A 26603-nucleotide genomic window follows, 5' to 3' on the forward strand; every position below is an offset into this window, starting at 1 on the left:
GCTTGACTCAAGTCACTCAGTTGAGTTGAGTTTTGAGTTGAGAGTTGAGTGAGTTGACTGACTGCTACAGCTACACAGAGCTACGCTAAAACCATGATAAAACGCTACTGCTACTACTGCTAGCTTTACAGTGTTGGTTACGTTACAGTGCTTGCTTGAGTCACTTGTCACTTTCACTTGAGTTAGCTACAACTTGTAGCTTCCTTCCTTGTGTGTGTCTTGTCTCACTACTCACTGTCTGTCTGTCTGTGCTGTGTAGCGTGTAGTTTGTAGTAGTGTCAGTGTGTCATTGTCATTTCATATTGTGTCGTGTGATTGTGATTCGAATCGAATTGTGATGCTTATGTCAGTAATATTCTAAATTGATTCCTGCAGACAACCAAGTTAATATCCAAGTGATTCAGATCTTCAAATTGTTTTTTTTCAACCTAGCCTGAAGAAATAACAGATATAGGCCTAGTCTACAAACTAGAAATGAGCGACGACGATCGTGATCTCGATATCGAAAGTGTAAGTTAAGTTGTGTGTTAGGCTAACTTATCTATCTTTGTGTTCGTCTTAAGTCTAGTAAGTGCCTAACTTAGTGTCGTGATCGATCCAAGTTAGCTAGGTCTAATTACCTAACTTACCAAGTTCTAAGTTAATACTTAGTTAAGTTAGGTAGTCAAAATGTAGACCTTAATCCAAACAAGAGCCAGTGCTATTGGGCAACCTTACCAAAATTAGTACATTGGCCAAGGCCTAATTGATTTTGTTCAGTAAAACAATGTAAAGTGAATCCATAGGCCTAGGCTATATAACAGCAACCCCTATTACTGTAGCAGCAACCAGTTTCAGCTCTTACTTTGGAAAAGTCCTCAGACCGTTCACTAAAGCAGTTAAGGTGGTAGGCTACTAACTTAAAGCATTTTACATTAGCCTAAGTTATGTAGGCCTATTACTTATAACTCAAGCAGTGGCCAACGATCTCGGGACGATCGTTTGCCGTTGATGCTTAGAATGGCCTCGATCGTAAGGTGATGGTACCGGTATGGGCCGAAATTATTTTAACGGTAAAAAACACTTAGGCCTATAATCAACTCAGATGAGAACAATTATAGGCTACCATTCGAAAGATCACATTCTGAACTTTCATTTTATTACCTACATAGGCCTATAACAGTGTCACGAAAATTAGAAATCAAATGGATTTTTTGCGTGGCACGATGCATCTGACACTTGTGAACTGGCAAAACACGACATGTTTGGCATTACCCTGCTCGGGTAATTTTCGTCTTGGGATGTTGCGGGTGGTACCACTGGATAGCCATTGATTTTATCTTCATTGTGGTAGTGATATTTTAGAATAAAATATTAATTGGACAACCGGTACGATTTTATGAAAACAGCTGTTTTCAAAATTTACATATAGCCTAACAAATGGCCAACAGATGCTAGACGATCGTTCAGAAAATACGAATTACATAGGCCTACAGTGTAAGTTATTATTACTAGTCATATAACATGTCATTTTGAAGAGGAAGAAATGTAGCTAGCTTGTGATAGTGGCAGCCCTGCGCTCAGGGTTATTTCCGTTTTCTCTCACTAAGACGACGAAAGTACGTCACTACTGTCAAGGTCTCATAGCTACACAAAGTGCCTTGTAATCATCAAATTGCGTGTTGTTGCCAGTGAGTTTTCGCACTTGTGTCATCCGCGATTTATTATTAAATTCATTATTATTTCATATTGTTAGAGAAATGTGTGTGTGTATATAACGGTAATCTTCATGCATTTTATTATGCATGAATATTTACTGAATAGTATAAAAATTGTGTTTAAAATGGTTGTATTTTTCTTGCGGTTGTGTTTTTGCGGTTTTCCGCTTATTATATTATCATGCCCCTAATACGTAAAAACCTAAATTGTTACCGTACCCAACGTGTTATACATTTTTATGTAGGTAATTGAATACAATACCGTACACTACAAGATGATTATGTTGGTTTGAAATAAAAACATTTGATACAAAAGTTTGTTCTAAATAGGCTAGCCTACTATGAATTTTTTGTTACACAAAATCGCTAAAATATAAAACCATTTATTTACAAATAAAAAATTGTTTTTACCATAAACTTTATGACTTTTTTTGATTGCTTACTTCATTAAGTGAGCGAAAACTCACCGGCAACAACACGCAATGGCGAATATAAGGCACTTTGTGTAAGTTATGAGACCTTGACAGTAGTGACGCACTGTCTAATAATAATAATAATTTCGTCGTTTTAGTAAGACGAAGTACGGAAATAACCCTGAGTGCAGGGCTGCCACTATCACAAGCTACATTTCTTCCTCTTCAAAATGACATACATGACTAGTAATAACTTAATAACTTGTAACACTGTATGTAATTTGAATTTTCCGTACTAGCGTATTACGCTGGTTGGCCATTTGTTATAAATTTCGAAAACAGCTGTTAATTCAGCTGATACGATAACAGCTCTAAATTCGAACCTGTTTTGCAATCAATATTTCGTTCTAAATATCAATACCACAATGAAGATAAAATCAATGGCTATCCAGTGGTAGCCTACCACCCGCAAAATCCCAAGACAAAATTTACCCGAGCAGGGTAATGCCAAATAAATCGTGTTCTGCCAGTTCCCAAGTGTCAGCTGCAAAAGTCGTGCCGCGCCAAAAATTTATTTGATTTCTAATTATCGTGACATTGTTACATAGGCCTAGCCTACCTCCTACAGGGTTTGTTTAGGCCTAGCCTATATAATAAAATGAAAGTTCAGAATGTGATCTTTCGAATGGTATAGCCTATATATTGTTCATATCAGAGTTGATTATAAGTGGTTTTTTCACCGTTAAAAAATTTCGGCCAATACTAGCATACTACGCTGGTGGCCATTCTAGGCATCACGACGAATGAGCGTATTACGCTCGTTGGCCACTGCTAGGGTTAACCCAAATACAGTTATCACACGTCGGGGATTGTGACATCCCCTGGACACCCGAAGATGATTTTGTGAGAAGTCAAAACTAGTTGCGTCATAGCAACAACATTTTTGGACTTACAAGAAGCAGGTAGGCTATTTACACCAATTTTTATAATCAACTTAATCCGGAGGCTAACAACAACAATGAAATAAATATTGTTTAGTATCAATAATATAAATAATAAATTGAAATGCAAGTGTTGTAAACTAACCTTACATAACTAACCAACTTGCTGTAACATTTCAAAATAACTTAAAACAGTTTCATTTCTTAACCCTAGGCCCACATCTGGCAAAGATCTACCTACCAATTGGTTGTTTAAAGGAGCTTCTTCACTGGCAAACGAATAATTACAATAGTCTGTTCATCGAGAGTCTGAAGTAAAGCATCGCCTCCCAATGGCGCGCGGCGGGTTGGGGCCATTGACCTAGGGTAGAGATTGTCACGTGTACGCGTGCAACAGGGGGTATTCTCTGTGGAACTGTACCTGAACCAACAATATTTTATTGAATGAATAACGATAAATATTGGTTCGATATTAATGGTAACTTATTAAATTTAATCATACCGTCGGACCATATGGTATAAATAAATAAAAGTTAGTTTACAACAAAAACAAAGTTTTTTCTTTTTATATAGGCCTACATAGTTTTTATTAAAAGTTATTTGTTTTGTTACTTTTAAACAGCCTATTTGATTTGTTTTTGGTTAGACCTAGATATTGATGGTTTAGTTTATTAAATATGAATAAAAATGCAAAAATCAAAAATCAATTTTATGTACATTGGGAAGAATAAACAAAAGTTCCTTATTTTGTAATCGATATTGAATTGCATAAACATAGATAAGTTATTTAGCGCTATTCATTCCATAAAATAGGTAGGCACTGTACAGTCTTACCTGTGTGTCTTTATTAGTGTGGTTGGTTCTCTGCGGAACTGTACACTAGACCAGACCACTGCTAGGCTATTACTAGGTTTTGTTAGAACACTAATCAAACTCTGATTCATGAAAACTTGGGGTGCTACTCTTTCTCCAAAAATACTCCTTTAGTGCTGCTTAAACTTGGAAAAGCTGTGTTTTTTCCATAAAAGTGTGTTGGAGCAATGTTTAATCCACAACAACACTGTTCCCATAGAACTGTGCATATCAGTCATTTTTAAACCATAGCCTAGCAGTGTATTCCCTGTACCAGAGGGACAATTTTATGAATGCCAATGAATATGTTGATCTGAGAATCTTTTACTCGCCAGTAACTAACTTTAGAGTTAAGTAACCACAAAGCAGTTGAAAGAAATTAAGTTAACAAGCAACCCCTTTGTTTATTAATGTTCCAGGCTGAGAAAAGAGCTCACCATAATGCTTTGGAGCGAAAGAGGAGGGATCACATTAAGGATAGCTTCAGTAGTTTGAGAGACTCAGTTCCATCACTGCAGGGGGAGAAAGTGGTAAGAAACTGCCTTGTAGTTCCATCATTGCAAGGAGAGAAAGGGGTAAGAAACTACATCGTACAGTCCGTTGCACAAGTGAAAAACCAGCTTGTGTCTGTTTAAAAATATAGTATTAAGATTACCTGAGTTAGCATTGAGCAATTTTTCCTAGCGCCGAGGGTATAGATTCCAGTTCAAAAATGTTCGTGATAATATTGACCACTTAAACAACCCTTTGTCAGTCCTGATGCCTTGAATAGACAATAACAGTACACAAATAAACAGTCAAATAACTTTTTTCATATAATAATGCATTGGCGCTTGTTTGTAACGGTCTAGTTAACACATTCGCTGCTAAGGGTATGATTTCGAGCCACACGTTCCGGGCCCCGCATGCTCAAGGTCTGAAATCATACCATACGCACCGTTTCGGATTTCGAAGCCAGTATGAGCCGAGCGTTTGTTGGCCAGAAGAGGTTATATCGTCGTGTAGTGTTGCCCAAGAGTCCTAGTAATGTTGTTCCCGCTGTTTCTGTGTCCCACGCTGCGGCCGGTTTTCGCGGGGTTTTAAGTTGGCGCTACTGTTTGCTCAAGACTTAGTATATACACAAAAGGGATGTAAAAGAAAGGGTAATCTTGCACGAAAAAGATGCAAGGTGTGCTAAGCACACTGCTACAAGAACAGAGTAAATTTGTGCTCAGTGCCCTGGGGAACCAGCTTTGTGTCCGACAGGCGGTTACGAAATGTACCACGCACCATAAAGCAAGCATGGACAAGGGTGGGTGGAGAGTTGTAAATATTGTAAATAAATTATCGTTTATACATGTACTTTTACTTTATTAACTCTTATGTGCAGTAATATAAGATAGGCCTACTTGACACTTTTCACAATACCAGTTTGTGAAGATTGCCGCAATGTCGTTCGGCAGCGCTGATTATGACGTCATATCCGGTAGCATATGATGCTGGGAATTTTCACTGATACCATATTTCAACTAGGCCTACATTTTGTTATAAGTTAGTGTTGTTTTCATATTTATTAATTTTCAGCACTGCTAAAAATATTTAATTTTTTTTGTAGCAGCTAATGTGTTAAATGTAATATGGAAGAAATTCATATCCTATGAGTTGGCAAACTAATTCAAGGTGGTTTTTTAAAGTAAGGGCCTTTTTTGTATATAGATCCGTAGTTAGGTTGCATGTTCCCCGCCACTTACTGGCATCACTTGTGAATATTGATTAATAATAATAGTTCAATATATGGATAAGTTGTTGTGAATGATATATAGTTATGGATGTGCACACAAGGTTAGTTATTCTTATGCTTAGAATTTAGGTTGTCATAGGCCTATTACATCGAGATAGGTTTGGAAGTTATTTTGTATTGGATAATATCACATAAGCTACTTTTTTGCCACACGTTGCAGGCGCCAATGTAAAGTTCTTTATTAGTTTATGTGTGTTGGTAAATAAATAAATTTCCAGGGTTTACAATAGTGAACACATATAAACCTTTTATTTATCAAATTATACAAATATGGTTATAAATTTAGATGAAATTCTTATCTCAGATTTCTAGGAGTACCGTGCCGGCTCAAAGTAGGCTTATGTGATTTTGGATAGGCATAAGCCTAATGTTCATCAAAAGTTACAGTTTAATTAGGTATACACTTTTGAAAAGATGAAAGTTCAAATTTTGAATTTAGTAAAATGATAATTTAAAAGGTTTAAGTTCAAAACGGCAAAAGTCAATAGAAATTTTGCAACGTGAGTATTTTAGCAAAGTAGGCCTGTTGAAGAATAAAGATTGTTTGCCTTGAATGAGTAGGCTTTATTTAACACAATTCAAGTAGTGGAATTCATAAGTAAGAGTTAAATCTAGAGAATGAAATAATGATTACAAACATTCAACATAAACGAATAAAATTAACAATGTCCAACAACAGCTGGGAATATTTTCTATCACATTCTTCCCCGCTAATATAATTTAAAGTCTTTAAGATGAGAAGGTAGTTTCTTCTGTCTTGAGCTTCGTCTCTGTGATTGGGTTTCATCAGTACTTAAGGTTTGTAGAGGCTCTTGAGTTGCAGATTCTTCTATCACCTCTGCATCGGGATGAGACACTAAGTTTACATCGCTATTAAGTTCCATTGTGTGGTTCTCCGGTGTTGATCCATCATCAAAATCTGTTCTCTCAGCTTGTTTTCCACAAGGAGCTAAGTTGCGTGTAGACACTGTTGTCTCACGCCCATCTGGCAATCGTACATGAGCGTAATCAGAGTTTCCTTCCAGCAACGTCACCTCCTGCACTATTGGTTCATACTTAGAGTTTCTGATAGGACGTCTCATCAACACTTTTCCAGGAGTCATCAACCAGGTTGGTGTAGAAACACCATTTTGTGATCTTCTGGGATGTCCAAACATTCGTTCATGTGGCGTACAATTCGTGGCAGTACAAAGCAAGGATCGGATAGAGTGAAGAGCTTCATCCAGAACTAATTCCCACTTTGTCACGTCAAGTTGATAGTTTTTAAGGGCAAGTTCTACTGTTCTCCAGATTATACCATTATACCTCTCAACCTGGCCATTACACTGAGGGTTGTAAGCAGTAGTCCGACTAGAAGCAATGTCGTTTAAAGCGAGAAACTCCTTTAGTTCTTTTGAAAGAAAAGAAGATCCCTGATCAGAGTGAATGTAGCTAGGAGTACCGAACAATGAAAATAACTGTTTCAGTTTGCAAATAACAGTCGAAGAGGACATATCAGGACAGGGGTACGCAAATGGAAATCGTGAGTACTCATCAATGATTGTTAGCATATACCGATTTCTTGTAGAAGAGGGAAGAGGACCCTTAAAATCCAGGCTAAGACGCTCGAACGGTGATGTTGCTTTTATTAATTTTCCATCATGTTTGAAGAATCTTGGTTTTACTTCAGAACATACCTTACAGGAAGCAGTCATTCTTCTTACCTCATCAAGGGAGTATGGTAAATTTTTGCTTCTTATCCAATGATACATACGAGTTTCACCAGGATGACACATTCTTTCATGATATTGATGAAGTCTGTTCATTTTGTCGCTCATCGAGCACACTCGTGATAGAGAGTCAGCAGCTACATTCAGTTTACCAGGTCTATAAACAATATCATAACTATAGCTCGATAGTTCTAGTCTCCACCTCATGATTTTGCCATTCTTAATTTTCCCCGATATCTTAGAGTTGAACATGAAAGAGACAGACTTCTGGTCTGTTATTAGTTTGAAATGTCTGCCTAGCAAATAGTGTCTCCATTTTCATACTGACTCCACGATTGCATATGCTTCCTTTTCAACCGAACTGTGCTTTAGTTCACTATGAGACAGAGCTCTTGAGAAAAAGGCTACAGGTTTTCCTTCCTGGGTCAGTGTTGCTGCTATTACAGTGTCAGATGCATCAGTCTCAACAGTGAAGATCAGGATTTATGGGACTCATTGAGGCATTTTCAATCTCTAGTTTCAGTTCATTAAATGCATTTATAGCCGTTGTGGATAAAGGGAAAGAGCTGGTTGTCAGAACTTTAATCTTTTCAGAAAATCGTGGGACATATCTTGAGAAATGGGAAAACATTCCTACTGCCCTTCTTAGGGGTGATGCGTTTGTGGGCAAGGGCAAGTTCTTTAGAGGTAAAAGCCGATCAGAATCTGGCTTAATGGTTTTGTTGCTTATTGTATATCCCAGGAGACTAATAGATTTCATTGAAAAAGAACATTTATTTTCATTAATAGTCAAGTTATACTTACTAGCAGCGTTCATCAGCCTGTTTAGGTTCCTATCATGCTCCTCTTGTGTTTTACCACATACTGTTATGTCATCTAAATAAGCAAAGGGGTCATTAAGATTTTCTGCCCTGATTATGCCATCAATAACTCTCTGGAATGCAGCAACTCCATTTGTCACCCCAAAGGGAATTCTGGTAAATTGATACAGCTGACCACATGCTTCAAAAGCTGCCTACTCATTCAAGGCAAACAATCTTTATTCTTCAACAATTTATTTAACACAATTCAAGTAGTGGAATTCATAAGTAAGAGTTAAATCATAGATAAAACATACTCCCTTGTGTTGCTTAGTCTATGGTTAAATCTAGAGAATGAAATAATGATTACAAACATTCAACATAAACAAATAAAATAACAATGTCCAACAACAGCTGGGAATATTTTCTATCACAAGGCCTAAGTCAAGTTCAGTTTGATCTCACCCAAAAGTTTATAGTAGTCTTCACCACAAAATATTTCTTGATGTAGAAATGATAGGTATTAAGTAATTGAGATAGATCTTGAGGTTTAAATACTGTTAAGTTAAATCACCAATTAAAATTTTCAAATCAGATTCCTTCCTTGCTTCTTCATCACTTACTATGTAATTGAAAATCTTGATGTTAAATTTCATACATCTGTTGCAACAATTGGTTATCCACTGGTTTCTTGATGTCACTCACTATTCACTGTTGCTTATGATTGGTTGGTATTATATCGAGTATTTTAATTATATTTTTGAAAGCGAAAGAGAAGAATAATTTTGTAAAATAAATTCAAACTGTATAAATAACTTCCAGTGATTACAAATTTCAGCTTATTAAATAATAAAAGACAGTGTTTGATGAGAATGTGAAATATGGAAATTTACAATAGGTGAAACCTTTTGCCCTTTTACTGTACTTATGTAAACATGTGACAATTTAGAGGTATTAATTTAGCTAATAGTAGGCCTAGGTGTTTGGATACATAACACATGGTTTATAAACAACTTATATACAAATTCAAAAGTAAACAATGAGGATAATTTTGGAACATCTCAGTACGCATCGCTGTGTGTTATTAAAATAACTTATCGAATCCCCTGCCACGTGTGAGAAAGGTCAGTAATAGTGTTAAATATGTAAGAAATAACTAACTTCAGAATTAACCCTCTCGTGTCTGGTCGACTCATTTGAGTCGATAAAACAAGCGTGACGTAATCGGGCGGCGATTGCGTAATTCGTGGTCAAATTACGTTGAATATAGTATAATCTTAAACGGCAGACTCTAAGCTTACTGCCGAGGTCTGTTTCGAAACATTTTACTCTATGGACCGACCAATACGATCGCTTGGAATAACGACAACATTACGTCAGCTGTCTGCTGTTTGTTTATGTTTATAAGCCGGCTGTATTGTTGTATTATTTCTGCTATTTTGAGGTTTAGTTTTGTGTTTTGTGGTAAAATAATGTTTTTAAAATGGATAGCAGTGACATTCGTCGATGTTTTGAGTTCAGTGATAGTGAAAGTGATCCCGACAATCAACTTGTTGAAAATGTCGACCTTGATCCCGAGCTCGAAGGTAGCGACTTAGTATGTTAGCATCAAATCTCTCAGAGATTATTCATCTGGTAGTGGAGACGATTATTCTCCACATGATAGTGAATTGGAAGCCTTTGATCAGGAAGATAATAATAATTTAGAACGTGAACCCAAACTGGAATCTGAACCTGAAACTGAAAGTGAGCCTGAACCTGAACCTGAACCAAGGCCTATGCCTAGACCACCAACTCGAGACCCTATCTTGGACAACCGGACGCAAGTTCGCCCACCAGAACCACCTAAAGATGTTACTCTTTAGTTTAGGGTAAGAGAAACTGGACTAAAAAATGCACCCCCAAGAAATAGTAGTCCCATTTCTTATTTTTTTCTTTTTCTCACTCCTGGTTTCTGGCATAGAATAACTAGGGAAACTAATGCCTATGCAGAAAGGGTTCTTAGTGAGGGAAATCTGACCCCTAACTCTCAACTAAGAATGTGGAAAAATGTGTCAGTAAACGAAATGAAGAAGTGGTTTGGGGTATTGCTGAACATGGGCCTAACTGCTAGAAAAAACATAAAAAGTTATTGGGACAGTAGGCCATCACAACAAATTTGTTTTTATTCCAAGACCATGGCTCGAGATAGATTTTTAGCAATCACTACTCACATGACATCTGCGCCAACACTTCCAAAAGGGGATCCCAACTATGACCCTTGGGTTAAGATTAGGTGGCGGCTAGACAATGTAAACAAATGTTTCAAACAATTTTTTTTGCAAGTCAGGATGTTTGCATCGATGAAAGCCTTATCGACATGAAACACTGCTGTGCTTTATTTCAGTATCTGCCTAAAAAGAAGCATAAGCAGTACGGTATTAAGAAGTTTCAGTCCTGTGATAGCCGTACTAACTATGTGATACATATCGAACTGTATAGCGGCACCAACTGTTCAGTTCTTTTATCTAAAATTTTTTTTAGCCTGTTTAGAATTTTTAAATTACTAAAACAGCTGATGATTTAAAGATAATCCATTGTATTATATGAATAAACATTATTCCTTTCTGTTCTTCTTGTAAACATGACTTTTATTTTCTCTCTCTTAATTTTTCATTAATTTACTCAAACACTCCCCATTTAATGGTCCTTCGATCCAAGATATTACTTAAGTGATTTGGAATTACTTTCTTCCACTAAAACTCTTCATACATCAATATTTCCTCATTTTACCCATTTTTTTCTGTGCCTTTGAACTCTTACCTAACTGAACTCTTATTTCCATATTGGAACTCTTAACCCACTCATTTACACTTTGTGAACCTTTTACATTCATCTCATCATCTTTGTACAATGGCATCTCCAAATAGTGATTTTAAAATTGAAACTTTACACGACTCACATCTTTTATTAAAACTCGTCTCAACGAAATAAGAAACATCGTAGATCAACTTGTTGAACAAGAAGAAACATTAACAGTTGTGCAACACGAAGCCTTAAAGACTCTCATGCAAGAAACCCAGAAGAAGAAAGAAGACTTTGATTCTTATTTTTATCGAATTGTAAGTACATCAAGTGAAGATGATTTGAACCCCCAAAGCAGAATGGTTCCTACGTGTCTGCAACGGCCTGTGAAAACCTCAAAATGTGTCCGCAAGCGCTAAAACTAAAAAGCTAAATAATGACTTATATACCGGTATATATATATATATATATATTCACTCTTTAGGGCTACTAGTAATATAGTTAAATAAAATAAGTAAATTTCAATAACTTGTATAGCCTACTTTCAAAACAAAAAACTAAAAAACTATTAAGGGGTAGGCATAATCAGGTTATTTAAATTTACTTTTTTTTAAATACGTATATATATATACACATACCTTAACAAGTGTTAACAAGGTCTTCAGAAGTAAAACTTTAAATGTACTATAGTTTCTTTATATAAACACACTAGGGATGGACGGGATTGAAATTTTAGTTCGGGACGGGACGGGACGGGATTTTTATTTCCTTCCCGATTTTTGGGACGGGATGGGACAGGATTTTTTTCTGTGCATAAAAAAAGTACTGTATTGCAGTTACCAAAAAAGACATACGAAATCAATTTTTACCATTTGTGGCACTGATCTATAAAAACCAAAAAATGGGTAACAATAATTTACAGGTACCTATAGAAACTTGTGACTCGCGGGTCACAGGGTGATCGTCTGTAGAACTCACGGTCACGGCGCGATCGTCGGTATGACTCCGCGGTCACGGGGTTATCGTCGGTATGACTCCACGGTCACGGCGCGATCGTCGGTATGACTCCGCGGTCACGGGGTTATCGTCGGTATGACTCCACGGTGCGATCGTCGTCATGACTCGCGGTCACGGCGCGATCGTCGGTATGACTCGCGGTCACGGCATGATCGTCGGTATGACTCCGCGGTCTCGGCGCGATCGTCGGTAGGACTCTGCGGTCACGGCGCGATCGTCGGTATGACTCCACGGTCACGGCGCGATCATCGGTATGACTCCGCGGTCACGGCGTGACTGTCGGTATGACTCCGCGGTCACAGCCCGATCGTCGTTATGACTCGCGGTCACGGTGCGATCGTCGGTCCAATAATCGCGGCCACGGCGCGATCGTCGTTATGACTCCGTAAATGTGTCCGCAGGCCCGCGTTTCTCGGCGTTTCGTGTCCGCGACAATGTCGCAGCGTCGCTCGTTGTTCTGCTTTGGGGATTTGAACATTGAAACTTTAGTTGAAGATAAACAACCAAATCAGTGAACGATTCATCCACATCACCAGCTACATTAAAGTGCTGCTTTCAAAAATTCAAAAATTGGTTCTAACCCTTATTTGGCCAAGGTTAATTGCAGTCCAGCTCAACCTCCGAGAACAACTGCAATGAATGTAACCAACTCAAACTCATCAAGTCCAGCTCAACCTCCGAGAACAACTGCAATGAATGTAACCAACTCAAACTCATCAAGTCCAGCTCAACCTCCGAGAACAACTGCAATGAATGTAACCAACCCGAACTCATCAAGTCCAGCTCAACCTCCGAGAACAACTGCAATGAATGTAACCAACCCGAACTCATCAAGTCCAGCTCAACCTCCGAGAACCATTGCAATGAATGTAACCAAACCAAACCCATCAAGTGAGTTTCAAACCAAAGGCATCCAGCTTAAACAACCTGAAACAAAACTCATCACAATAAAGAGGTCGGTGGCAAACACTATGCCTAAATTCGCAAATTCGAAAATTAGAAATACCACAGTGACAGTAACAAAACCTCAACCGACAGATACAACAGTGAGCTCAACTACCTTGACAAGTGACAGTGCTACTATTCATCCAACCAACACTGCTGTCATCCCAAGTGACCATGCTGTTATAAACCCTACTGATAGTGCTGTCACCCATCCTACTGACCGGGTTGCTATCCAAAAGACAGACAGTGCTGCCGTTAACCCAACCCACAGTGCAACCACTACAGTAAAGACGGTCCAGCAATCCAGTCAAGTGGTTATATCTTCCGATGGAGCTCTGACCAATAGCTACTCTTCATTACAAACTACAGAAAAAGTACTCACCTTACAATCACAACTCGTTGAATTATTAAAACAAGAATTTTTTGAATTGAAGAAATGTGTTATGAACTCTAAAGACTTGTTGTTAACTTGTATTCTTCAGTCTCATAATGAAACTCAAAAGGGTCTTCAAAACTCTGATGATCATAATTTCAACGTATTAGGACTTCAGTGGTCTCCAGCAAACGTATTTAAGTTGTATCCCCAGCAAAGATGGCTTAGGTTGAAAAGCAGAAGTAGAAAAAAGCAACCAGCTGCCAGCCTACGACAAACTGTGTTAATGTGTTTTATTCTAAACTAACTGTTGAAGTGAGGACACTTCAAGGCCGGCAGTATGTTCAGTTCTTTTATCTAAAAATTTTTTTTAGCCTGTTTAGAATTTTTAAATTACTAAAACAGCTGATGATTTAAAGATAATCCATTGTATTATATAAATAAACATTATTCCTTTCTGTTCTTCTTGTAAACATGACTTTTATTTTTTCTCTCTTAATTTTTCATTAATTTACTCAAACACTCCACACCAACTACCTGGCAGTACCTGATCCGAGAACCGCTCCACTCTTTACACAACATGTGGTTATGGAGGTCATGGAGAAAAGCGGTCTGTTAGGTAAGGGACATCATCTATTTACTGACAATTTTTACACTAAAATTCCCCTTGCTGAAGAGCTCCTCAGAAGAAATACATTCCTTACAGGAACAATCAATAAGAAATCCAAACATTTGTGTAATGAAGTAAAGAGAGCAAAGCTGGGAGAAAGAGAAAGTATTTACTACAGAAGAGAGATGTTTGGTTGGTCGGATTTAGACAAAAGTAGAAAACCTGTTCTACTTGTAACTTCAGCCTACCACGCAGAGGACAGAGTTGTGAGAAGTAAGAAGGGTCTTTTGGGTAGGAAACCACTCCTTATCCATAAGTACAATCAATCGATGGGAGGGGTCGACGTTAGCGATAAATCAGTCTATCATTATCGTGCAACCGACCGACATCCAAATATTGGAAGAACATTTTTTTCAATTTGATTGATATTTGCATGTTCAATGCATACACTTTGTACAAACTGAACACTGACATGCCAATGAACAGGAGGGAACCTGCACTTGGGCCTGTGGCGACGGAGCGCACCGCATTGAACACTTACCTGGAAACTCTCAAAGAAAGTGTGTTGTATGCAACATGCCTACAAATAAAGGCAGATCAAGGTACTGGGGTCCAGGGTGCAATGCTGGGGTCCACAAAGAGTGTTACCACCACAGACTCGAACACTACTGGAGAATTCCGAAGGGAGCCAAGAGGAAGCTTGCGCAAGACTCCAATTCCGACTCTGACTAAATGAATGGGACCTCCGTGTATATAGTGTTGTGTATATAGTGTATAAAATATAACTTAGTTCCCCTTATTTTTTACAAATGGACTAGCCTACCTCAAATGTGTTTTCAAGTTGAATTGGGACTTTTTATTGATTTCGACATTTATAAGATGATTTTTTTTTTAAGAAAATTTGGTGTTTTGAAGGAAACGAATTGTCCAAATACCCCCGCCGCAGCAAACCTGCAGACTAAGCGAATTTCCATTTGCCTGATTGGATTTACACTAAAATGTCTCCTTAAAAATATCACATTTATTCCCTATTTAAATTGAATCAGTTTAACACATACTTAGGTTTGCTGCAACAGGGAGGGTTAAAGTGTTTTTTTATGTAAAATGTTAATTGTTAGTAAGAAATAAAAACATTTTTCAAATTTGGGCAAAATATGTTAATAAATAAGCAAACTACAACAGTTTACTTATCCTCCATAAGAATAACATAGGAATTTTAAATTTACAATTTTTTTGAATTTTCTCCGTAACCATTAGGCGCATTATAACACTTCAATATACTAAAATATTTGTTTTTTATGCTCTAAAAAACAGTTTGGAAAGAAATTGCAAAAATTTAAGTTTTTTGGGTCAAAAATGGGAAAAACCCATTTTTACCCCATAAAAGCCCCCATAAACCCCCGTTCCCATGGTCCGATCATGCTGGTTCGCGAACTCGTTCGAATAAACGTAGGTTTACACGTTTGTACCAAATTTCATCAAAATCGGATCATTTTTGCTCGAGTTATCGCGCTAACGGACACACATATATATATATAAATATATATATATGAATTTGAACGGATGATATTTTTGGCCTCTAGGGACCTCAAAACGAAAAAAAAATCGGTCCCGGGTCCAGGTCTTACCATGAGTACTACGGTAATAGCTTATTCCCTATATGGGAAATTCGCTAAAACTTTGTAAGTAATTTGCTTGCATGTTTTCTTGCATGTTTCTTGTAGATACTGTTATTCTGAACAAATGTATAACATTATAATAGTTTGCATGAGTTCTTTCTAACATGTTTAAGCAATTTTATGTGAAAATTTGCATGATAGCAAATAATTACCATGAATCTGCACATGGGTTTTCATCGTATATTTGTATGTTAGGATTATTATTTTTTATTTTTAATCCATAAAAGTGTATAATATTCTTGTTCCTTATAAAATTCACTACAAATTGGCTATCTCAGTTTTTTTATAAACTGAAATTTGTATATTTTGATGAATGCAAACTTTAGGTGTGGGGGAAAAATAAAACATAAATGTTTCCATGGCAACATTTATAATTTTTTTTTAATAATATACTATATTGTTTTCTTGTAGACAATTTTATGCTGAGTAAAATATGTTATGGTTTGCATAAGTCTTATGATTTTTATATTTTTTTTTTAATAAAGAGTGCAAAAACGCCAAAAACGGCTTAGTACCAAGGCATAAAATGCTTAGTCCTCATCATAAAATCCATTTTAATTCAAACTCTAAGCAAAAACAATCAACTGTAAACAATAGACATGTGATTTGATACATTAAACAACATTAATAACACATATGATTTTAGACAGTAGGCCTATCTATCAGATAGGTTTTTTATTTACAAGAAACACATTAAATGCTAACTATCATCGCCAGATGACTGAAGGCTAAAAATTGTCGTAATGCAATGCATGAGGGTAAAGTTCGGAAATGGGTTATTGAGTGTAAAAATAGCCGTGAAATCCTTTTTCCTTGTTGTGATCTTCTGTGAGAAGTCTGGGAACCCACCAAAATCAAAATTCCTACTGAAATGAACATTTTTATGACCATTTTAAAATTTACTAGCCTATTTCTGCACTTCCTCTTGCATCAGGCTCATAAACTTCAGTCATTCTGGTGATGAATGTCAGCATCGGATATGTTTCTTGTGGCAAAAGATGTAACACTGACCTTATCTCGCACACAACGGGATATTCGATAGTTAAAAAACTTAAACAACACAGCGAAGCGTACGGTACATGTCAATGCGGCGTGCAAGAGAACTACGGATCTATACACAAAACGGCAATTATAAAACCGCCCTCATACTTTAACCTAATATTTATTTTACAAAGCATATAAATTGTATAATGAGATTTGGATTTAAATATCAGTGGTTTTTGGTAATATAATTATGCATGTAACTCTCAATGGAACGTTAGGACACTCATAGAACTGTGTTGATTGCTGATTGAACTCAACTTTATATATTAATTAACTAAAAATGTTTTTCATAATATGTTGGTGCAGACAAGCCTTGTATGGTTTTTGCACCTATTGTATAATATGCATGTATTCATTATACTTCAATAAATAAATTGATTGATTGATTGATTAATGGTATAAAATCTTATTAATTGGCCTTGCCAAATGATACCAAGGTAAGTTTATTGAGCGCCCGCTTTGAAAATTATGTTGCCAGGACTGTATTGAATTAGTATCGCAATAAATAAAATAACCTCGATAAGAGTCTACAGTAGACCCCTTCTTAAGTGATCCTAACGGGATCAGACCTAGGTTTTGATAACTCAAAAGGTCAGTTAAAAAAGGCAAACCCTAAAAATCTTCACAAACAAAGTGCCATTTATTTGGAATTATATAATCATTATTCTGAAGTCATGTGGGAATTATTCACAAAATAAGCTACTTTTTCCCTGGTACAGTTTCGGATTTAGAATAGGACCGCAACCTTCTCGGGCTTATTGTAGGAGGCGACTAAAAGGGTGACTGATGTTCTCACTGGGAGTCCCTGGGAGTGCCCCTGTTGTGTTGCAGGGGTTGATGTGTGCTCTGCATTGCCGATGGGTATTCTCAGTGGGTCGTGAGGAGCCAGCCACTTCGGTCCTTAGTCAGGAAGTGCGGCATGGATGTAGAGGTCGGGGCTCGGCATTGCCACAGCCGACCCCAGCACGTCAGGTAACCGGTGCTGGGCAAACAGAGGTCGCCCCCGGGGAACTGGGGTATGGGATTGTCCCCAAGTGTATACCCGTTCCTGACTGTTTCTGGGCCATCTCTCACCGCATGATGCACTGGTAAACACATACATGGCTTGTCAAAACTCACCCCCCCCCCCCCCCCCCCCCAACACATTACTTAGGAGCAGCTCGAATGAGCAAAAAACGAGGTCGGTAATGGAGCAAAACCTTTTTAGGCGTAGCTCCAAGGTCTAGAGGTTGCTACCAGCTAAACACTTAAAGACATCTCCACTGCCTGCAACCTTCAAGTGCTCAAAGGAGTTTGCCCCCTCCCCTAGGATCTCCTTTGACAAGTGGAGAAGTTAATCGAGACAGGAATAAAGACATTTAACAGACGTTGCCGGCAACCCTCCTCCCGGAAAGCACTGCACACATGGAAAATACTAGACACAGTATAGCACTCATGGTCGTAGACTCTGCTGAGCATGCAACAAAGAAGAAATTTAAAAAGAGTGGCAAGTAATCTAAAAGTAACCTCCGATCAATGGTCGATAAACAATTTGGATATGACCAACCAATATTTACCCCCGGCACTAGGTATCAATCTAAGCCCGCCAACTGTTCTGCCTTATGCCAGCATATGCACACTTGCCTCTTTTGCTAATGTTTATATTTTTGTTTGGTTTTTCCCTTGCGCAACGGACTGTATACTTACATTACGGGATGGGTTTATAATAGTTCAGTTACCCTCTAAAAATATTCCACTGTCTCAGGACACCACATTTTAAATGAAAATTGCATGTTCTGTAAATTTTTTTCTATATAATAGTCTCCGCTATTTAGTGAAAAAAAAAATCTTATAATTTTTTAGATTTTGATTTTTTAGCCTAACATTTTGTGTTTAGATGTTTTTTTTTTACCTAAAAATGGTTTGTAATGAGAGAGATGTTTTCAGGCAAGCAGAGCTCAGATTTTAAAAAAAGCTGCAGATTATATTCAGTTTATGAGGAGGAAAAATTCTGCTCACCAACAGGATATTGATGATCTAAAAAGACAAAATATGTTGCTAGAAGCTCAAAGTAAGTAATTATTGTTAACTAAATATTATTAATTAAACTTGTATGTTTAAGCCTTATTAACCTAATTCCTCTGATTGGAACAAAACCAGGCCAATACAGTACTGTTTCTATACATTTACTCCATTTAATTTGTTTTAGCGAATTTCCCATATAGGGGATAAGCTATTACCGTTCGTAGTACTCATGGTAAGACCTGGACCCGGGACCGATTTAATTTTTCATTTTGAGGTCCCTAGAGGCCAAAAATACCATCCGTTCAAATTCATATATATATATATATATAAAAATCAAAAACATAGTTAACAAAGTACCCTTTTAACATATATATATATCAATTATCAATTATTATCAATTAGTTAAGATGGGGACGCCTCTATGTGCGTATTTTAACTATATATATATGTGTGTCCGTTAGCGCGATAACTAGAGCAAAAATGATCCGATTTTGATAAAATTTTGTACAAACGTGTAAACCTAGGTTTATTTGAACGAGTTCGTGATCCAGTATAATCGGACCATGGGAATGGGGTTTTCCCATTTTTGACACTAAAAACAAAAAATTTTGAAATTTTTTTTAACCGTTTTGTAGAGATTAAAAAAAGAAATAATTTAGTATATTGAAGCGCTGTTGTATGCCTAACGGTCACGGAGAAAATTCAAAAATAGTGTAATTTAAAATTCCCATGTTATTCTTGTGGAGAAAATGAAAATTGTTCAGGGTGTCTAGTAGTCGGGAAAGTCGGGAATTAGTATTGAATTTCAAAATGGTCTTGAAAAGTCGGGATTTAGTCTTAAATTTGATTTCAAAGTCGGGAATTATCATGATTTTGCCGCGACCGTCGTCTTGCGTTTACGTAACCGCGAAAGCCAACGATGATGATGTCTACACGGCCTCGGGAAATGTTCACGATTTTGCCACGATAGTGGACGACGACGATGACGTTTCCGAAACCGCAGGAGACGACGATGACCTTTCCGTGACCGCTGGGGACGACGATAACGTTACCGTGACCGCGGGAAACGACGATGACGTTTCCGTGGCCCCGGGAGACGACGATAACATTTCCGTGACCGCGGGAGATGACGTTGATGTTTACACGGGCGAGGGAAATGTTCTCATGATTTTGCCACGATCGCGGAGGACGACAATAACGTTTCTGTGACCGCGGGAGATGACGGTGATGTCTAAACAGCCGCGGTAAATGTTCATGATTTTGCCGCGTTCCCGGACGACGACAATGACGTTTCCGTGACCGCGGGAGACAACGATGATGTCTACACGGCCGCGGGAAATGTTCATGATTTTGCCGTGATTGCGAACGTCGACGATAACGTTTCCGTGACCGCGGGAGATGACGGTGATGTCTAAACAGCCGCGGGAAATGTTCAGGATTTTGCTGCGCGGACGACGACGATCATGTTTCTGTAACCGCTGCAGTCAATAATGATGTCTAAACGTATGGTAGGCGGAAGATTTCATGATAAAAAACAACCAAATTTGCTAGTTAGAATTTTTTATTGCTGCATTATTTCTTTACTTGAAAACTCCCCATTTTTCATAATACTACTTTATGACAAAGACAGGGGTTGGTGTAGTATTATTTAGAAAATTTGGTTAAGCTATAAACATTGGTATCGGTATCAAGAATCAAGAATCGATACATTTTGTTATCAACGCCTACTAATTGTTGAAAAAACTAGTCTTGAAAAATCTGGAATTAGTTTTGAAAAGTCTGGAATTAGTTTTGAATCTTATAATGGAAATAAACTAGACACCCTGATTGTTGTAGTTTACTTGTTTATGGATATATTTTGATAAAATTTGGCAAATTTATTTATTTCATCCTATACTATTGACGTATGGTCAAAAACACTTTTTACCTCCCCCTTAGCAGCAAACCTAAGTACTCGTTAAATCTACCCTAATGTTATTTAAATAGGGAATAAATATGTCTCTATTATCGAAATATTTTAGTAAAAATGTAATCAGACAAGTTGAAATTGGCTTAGTCTGCAGGTTTGCTGCGGCGGTGGTATTATATTTTTTTGCCACACTTCACTGTTTTAATAGACTTTCCACAAAAAGACTTAGTCCGAAAAACAGCTTTTTGCCGCCTGCTTAGTCAAATTAGATATCATTACCTACTACTCTACTGTAATGACTTTTTACCGGACACCAGTTGATTGTATGAGTAGTGATTATTAAGTCCTTGATTTGGAGTATATGACCAATTTGTACTTTTTTTTACTTTCTCCCCCCACCCAAAGTAGGCCTATGTGGAGGAAAGTATTGTTTTTATCTAAATCGTTGAGTTTGAGTGGATATATCCGAAATCCATTTTGGGTCCCCCTGAACCCCAAAAAGTGGGTTTCAAAGTGATGTCTGTCTGTATGTGTGGATGTGTACAGAGCTACAGACCACACCTGTTGTCCGATTTTGGTATGTAGGTACTAACTCATGATATCTCCAGGCTTTTTTTCCATTTTTTTTTATGTTGATTTTTAATGGTGATTTTCAAATAAAACCCCATAAATTGGCACATCACAGAACCTTTTCACAACCCCACAGAAAATTAAATTTTCTCGAAAACTGCCTGAAAGATTTTGATAAAATTTAGTTTGTTATATATAGCCCTTTAAATTCCGAACAAAATGGTATAACTCCCATTGCTGTAAAATTGCGGTTTAAAAGTTATTGTACTTATGTTTTTTTCCCATACAATTAAAAAAAAAACAGAAAAATAGATTTTAAAAAGCCGGTTTTGATTGAAGTTTGTCTGTTGTGGTACTTATAATTTTTAACAAAACAGTGCATCTCCCCATTGCTGTAAAAATTACAGTGCAAAAAGCTTTTGTAACTTTTGTGATTTTCCCTATAAAATATCATAGTTACTCCCATCACTTGGTTGTTGATAAGCGAATGGGAGGAAGTATGTGTCAGATTGCTGATACTGTTTATTTGTTGTTAGGTTAGCTTATAGTAGTATGTTGAAAATATTCTCTGGTAAACACTAATAAGTAACGGAACATTACACAGTCCAATTTTGTTATTTTATACTATATAATTATTGCTGAATTAGCAGACATTCTTATGTATTCTCCACTTAACTCATAATGCTTCATCACTAGTATCAGTTGTAGTTAAAAACTATTATGTACATAGCTCCTGAGCTTTGTCAGCAGTTTAATTTTTTGACGGACTTTTGCTACAGGGATGTAGTCTATAACAGTTATTATTTTTTACCCTCGTGGCGAGCCTAGATCTGATACTGTTGTACTGTTTGGTTTCATCAGGGTCTTTGAAAGCCAAAGTTTGTATTAAATTCATTTTATATATATATTTATATACTTATTCCTATTTTATAAATATAGATACATATTGTTTGTCTTTAGACTCAATTACTCCCATATCCGATTTTGTTCAAATTGATATCTTTAATGGAAAACATTGAATTGAATAGGCCAGCAAACCAGTCTTAATACAACCATCACATGGGGTTTCGTACCCCAAAAAGTGTGTATAGCTCTTTGTGGGAGATATTCAAAGTACTTAAAGAAAGATTTTCCAATCTTTACCAAATCATTTACGTTATGAAATATTATCAAATCAACACTTTTATCTCTAAAAAGGTTGAAACTAGATACATGTGTTTTTTTTTACCTTAACTTGACCATTTTTAAGTTTCATTAGCATCTCCTAAACATCATGGGAGCCGTTTGGAAAGTAACCTTCAAAAAGTAATAAAAAAAAAAAAACCAAAGTAGCCAAAATAAAACAGTTTATTGTATTATTATATGTTAGAAAATGTTCTTTGCCTAATTTTTCCACACTCATCCAAGGGCTCATTGTATATCTTTACTTGTTTTTAAATTCCATTTTCATAAAAATCTGCCTCCTATGCCAGTCGGTACCATCATCAGAGGGATCCAGCAACTTCTTCATATACTCGATGAATCCAAAGACTGGTACAGGTGTTGGAATATGTCTTCAGACCTTGACTGACTTGTTGCACCAGATTGTGGCCCCTCTACCCTTACTACTAGTCCACACTGGACACGGATTACTTTCCAAACAGCCCTCGTATATCTATTTTTGTGTGGGAATCAGTTTTACAGTTGTCAAATAATGTTCTTAAACCTATATAATTTATTCAAACTATTTTGCAGTCCGAACTTTGGAAAAAACTAAAGCAACGGGAAACTACGCTGCAGATCAAAGTGAACTGGTTATGGACAATGGTTACGGACATCATGATTCAGAATCAGACACATCGGACTCAGATTCTACCAGATCCTCTCGAAAAACAAAAAAACTCAAAGTGTCCGGGATGTGTTAGTTGGCTGTGTGAATGTGTAATATAGACAACAAATAGTTTTAAGTTATTTTATAAGCGTCGTTATCTAATCTTCTTTGACCATCAACAATAGAATAATGGATGTTTCTAAGTTTTATAATTCGTCTTGTCGAATCTATGTTGTGCAAAACTTTTTGTTACAACTCAATGTTCTGCTTCGTGGATGTGAATGCTCTAAAGTGATAAATGGTAACCTTTTGTTGAGTTACAAAGAAGATTATGTATTGCTACAGGTTAGCAATTTGTCTAAAAAAAAACAAAAAAACACTATACTTACAATTATTAAGATACCTTATACAAATATTTTTTTTTTAGTTTGTAAGGATTTTGAAAACATTATTTAAATTGGTTTGATCTTATTATTACTTTTGTTTTACTCTAATGGTAAGCAGTTTTGCTTAGTTTGTTATTAACCTGACTGTATTAGTTATGAAATGTAGTTCATTTGGTAAAATGAACACAAATATTGTCAAGGAGCATTAAATCAGCAATTTGTAATATAATATATGAAATGAACACATTTATGTAAAAAAATTAACTGCACATATGAACAATGTAACTCTGTGAATAAAGGTTATTTGATTTAAAATCACAAATAAAAGCTTAACTGTCATTCAAAATTGAGTATAAGCCTAGCTCTGTAACTAGGCCTATTCTGCTATTCCCTATCTTATAATTCTTAGTGGTGTGCGATGCATCAAAATTTTGATTCAATTTGATGCATTAAACTGCAGTTCAATTCAGCATGCATCAAAATACCGATGCGTTGATTTTATCCCGATGCATCGGAAAAACCGCAGTGTCCATAAAATCAGTAATGTCCATCAGCAGGAGGTTAGGTCAGCAACTACCCTCTTGTTCACAAAAATTCCATTTAGTACATATTTTTATATTTTTTTATGGTAAATAATTCATCCATGATGATAACAGTAACGCAAGTTGTAAATAATTTTGGAAGAAATTCAGGACATGCAGCATCAAAACAAATTGATTCAAATTGAAATTCTTTTAATCGCATCGAATTGAAAAAAAAAATGCTGCATCGTACACCCTTAAAAAATCTACACAATAATGACCACATACATATATGAGCACTGTCAATATCTGGCTGATTAAAAATGTTTGATAAATTCAAATAGCATTGTAGTTTGTACACACTCATGCCTTTTTGTGTCACTAGGCGCATGACTTAATGGCAAGTAACACATGTGCAAATTGCATGCCCAAATCATATTGCGAGGAGGTTGATTCCTTATTGCACGGTGTTGTGCATGATGATCCTTGAGGTACTTCGTATTGGAAACACATTTTATTGGTTTTAAAATTCAAACTTCATAAAAAATAATTTAACCCATTGACAACGACTTATGAGTGTGGCTCGTCACAGCATTTTGCTGTGAGATAGTCATACTGATAACTCTCAGGCGCTCAAGTAGTACATCAAATCATAGACAAATAGAATAAATATAGACTGTCAAAGGAAGCTTCCGGCGCCCACCGCTAGTAGTGCCGTGTAGTGACGGCACACACCGCTGCAGGCAAGGAGCGCAGAAGCCGTATGCTACCAGCAGACGCTGCAGCGGTGTGCGCCGTAACTACACGACACTCCTAGCGGTGGGCGCTGGAACATAAAATGCTAACCGCATCACTGCTGCTGGTCTATATTCATTCTGTTTGTCTATGATCAAATCTAACCTACGGGTGTTAGGCCTTGTGTCTTTTTGAGCTTATAGTCCCAATGAACAAGTTCGGCTGACGGTGGCATGGTAGCTAGTTGGCTAAGGTGTTGCACTGACGAGTGTAGCGTTGAGGTCTTTCTACATGCGCAGGGTCGAATCCTGTACCTCTGCAATTCATATTGAGCTTATTAATCGGCTTAGCTGGAGTGGAGGGTCAACATTAAATAAACGGTGCCCGGCTTAGGTGGAAGTTGACAGCATTAATGCACACAAAATCTGTTTTGCTTTTTAAAGATTATAGAGGAGGACGCAGATTTTTATTTTTTGGTTGTTATTTTGCTTTAGGGTGTCCACATTCTGGAAAGTCAGGGATAGTCATGGAAAAAAATTCAGGTCATTGGAAGAGGCAAAAAGTCATAGAAAGTCATGGCATTCCTTCCTATATATCTATATCTATAAAAGAGAAACTATGTATTTATGTATGTATATACGCAATGAACTACGAAACCGCTCGACAGATTGTAATGAAACTTTCAGGCATTATTAAGCATCTTTCAAGGATGGTTCGAGTGAAGCTTGGTGCAGATCTGCCAAAAGAGCTCTGCCCCAGAGGGTTTTAAGTGGGCCAATGTCAGACTTTTTGATCTACAATGTTTACAAATAAATATAATTTAAAAGCAGATGTTTTCTTTCACCAACTGTTTTGTAGGTTTGAATAATTACAACATTCTGTATTAGCATTAGTCATGATTTGAAATAGTGCCACAGTGTTTCTACAGAGTGCAGCACAGAAAACTATTTTACTTTTGAATAAGTCCAAATGTGTTAACACGTTCACTGCGCTACGAGATCCCGAGGTCTCGTATCGTACCTAGCCCGTAGTGCGGGACCCATAATTTGGCTTCTTTCCAAAAATTACGACATCGATATTTCGGCGTACAGTTATCGTAAAGAAATGAAACTTGTACATATATAATGCATTTTTCTTGATGTATCAACTAGTAACTATGAAATGAACGAGATAAATAGATCTCGTAACGCACTGAAGTAATAAACTTTTACTTTATTACGATACGAGACCCCAAGCACTACATGAGGCTAATGGGGTGATTAGTAACCATGGTAACCTTTGTTGAATGCTTGGATGAAAGAAGGAAACCAAATAAATAATTCAAGAACAAAGAGAAAGAATAATGGCGTTTTTATACTGTTATTAGCACTAACGGATGCGTAATAAAGGTTACTGGTAAATTACCTAAAATATCACGATTGTGCAATGTTGTACAGTAGAACCTCAGTAATCCGACCTCTGATGGTCCGACTCCTCGCTTGGTCCGACCGTGCCGTCAACACAATAGGCTTCCGCTAACATAACCTCATTGTCCAAGATAAATATCCAGAAAACTTTATAAATTGTGTTTATTTTAGTCTAATGTGTTGAAATTTGTTATATATTTAACCATGTCTGCCCATTATTAATATTAAGTAGGCTCCCACATTATTGTTTTTTGAAAATCACAGTTCATTTGACAAAAATTAAATGGAAGCAAAACAAAGGAATGCCGATCAAAGCTTCAAGGTCAAGCTATCCGTTTGCACTGACAATCGTCTGCTCAGGCCTACACACGACACATCCGTCTGCTGTGCGCTTGCTATGTCACAACATTTTGTGATTGGGTATTTGGTAATCATGACAGCTTTAGTAGCCTGTGATTGGGTGATTAGTAACCATGGCAACTTGTTGAATGGATGGATGAAGAGAAACTTAACAAAGAATAGAAGAACAAAGAGAAAGAATAAGCGATGTTTTTATGTCATTGTTATTTTTATTTGTGTATTTTACGACTGTTGTTATGCTATAAGTAGGCTACTGTT

General features: G+C 36.9%; 1 protein-coding gene across 2 annotated transcripts; it reads left to right on the forward strand.

The window, feature by feature from the left end:
• Positions 1–121: 121 nt before the first annotated feature.
• On the forward strand, positions 122–24185 carry LOC128985241 (protein max-like). 2 transcript variants are annotated; one of them, XM_054404634.1, is made up of 4 exons: positions 122–510; positions 4323–4478; positions 18571–18694; positions 22862–24185. In XM_054404634.1, the coding sequence occupies exons 1-4, from the start codon at positions 475–477 to the stop codon at positions 23029–23031; spliced, it is 486 nt and encodes a 161-aa protein (XP_054260609.1). In that variant the 5' UTR covers positions 122–474; the 3' UTR covers positions 23032–24185. The 2 variants fall into 2 exon arrangements, with proteins under 2 accessions (XP_054260609.1, XP_054260615.1); XM_054404640.1 differs by having other exon boundaries at positions 126–510; positions 4323–4433.
• Positions 24186–26603: the final 2418 nt, after the last annotated feature.

The sequence above is a fragment of the Macrosteles quadrilineatus genome, unplaced genomic scaffold (genome assembly GCF_028750875.1).
Source record: "Macrosteles quadrilineatus isolate MER2022 unplaced genomic scaffold, UCM_ALF_1.0 Scaffold_1__1_contigs__length_201487025, whole genome shotgun sequence".
Lineage (NCBI taxonomy): Eukaryota > Metazoa > Arthropoda > Insecta > Hemiptera > Cicadellidae > Macrosteles > Macrosteles quadrilineatus.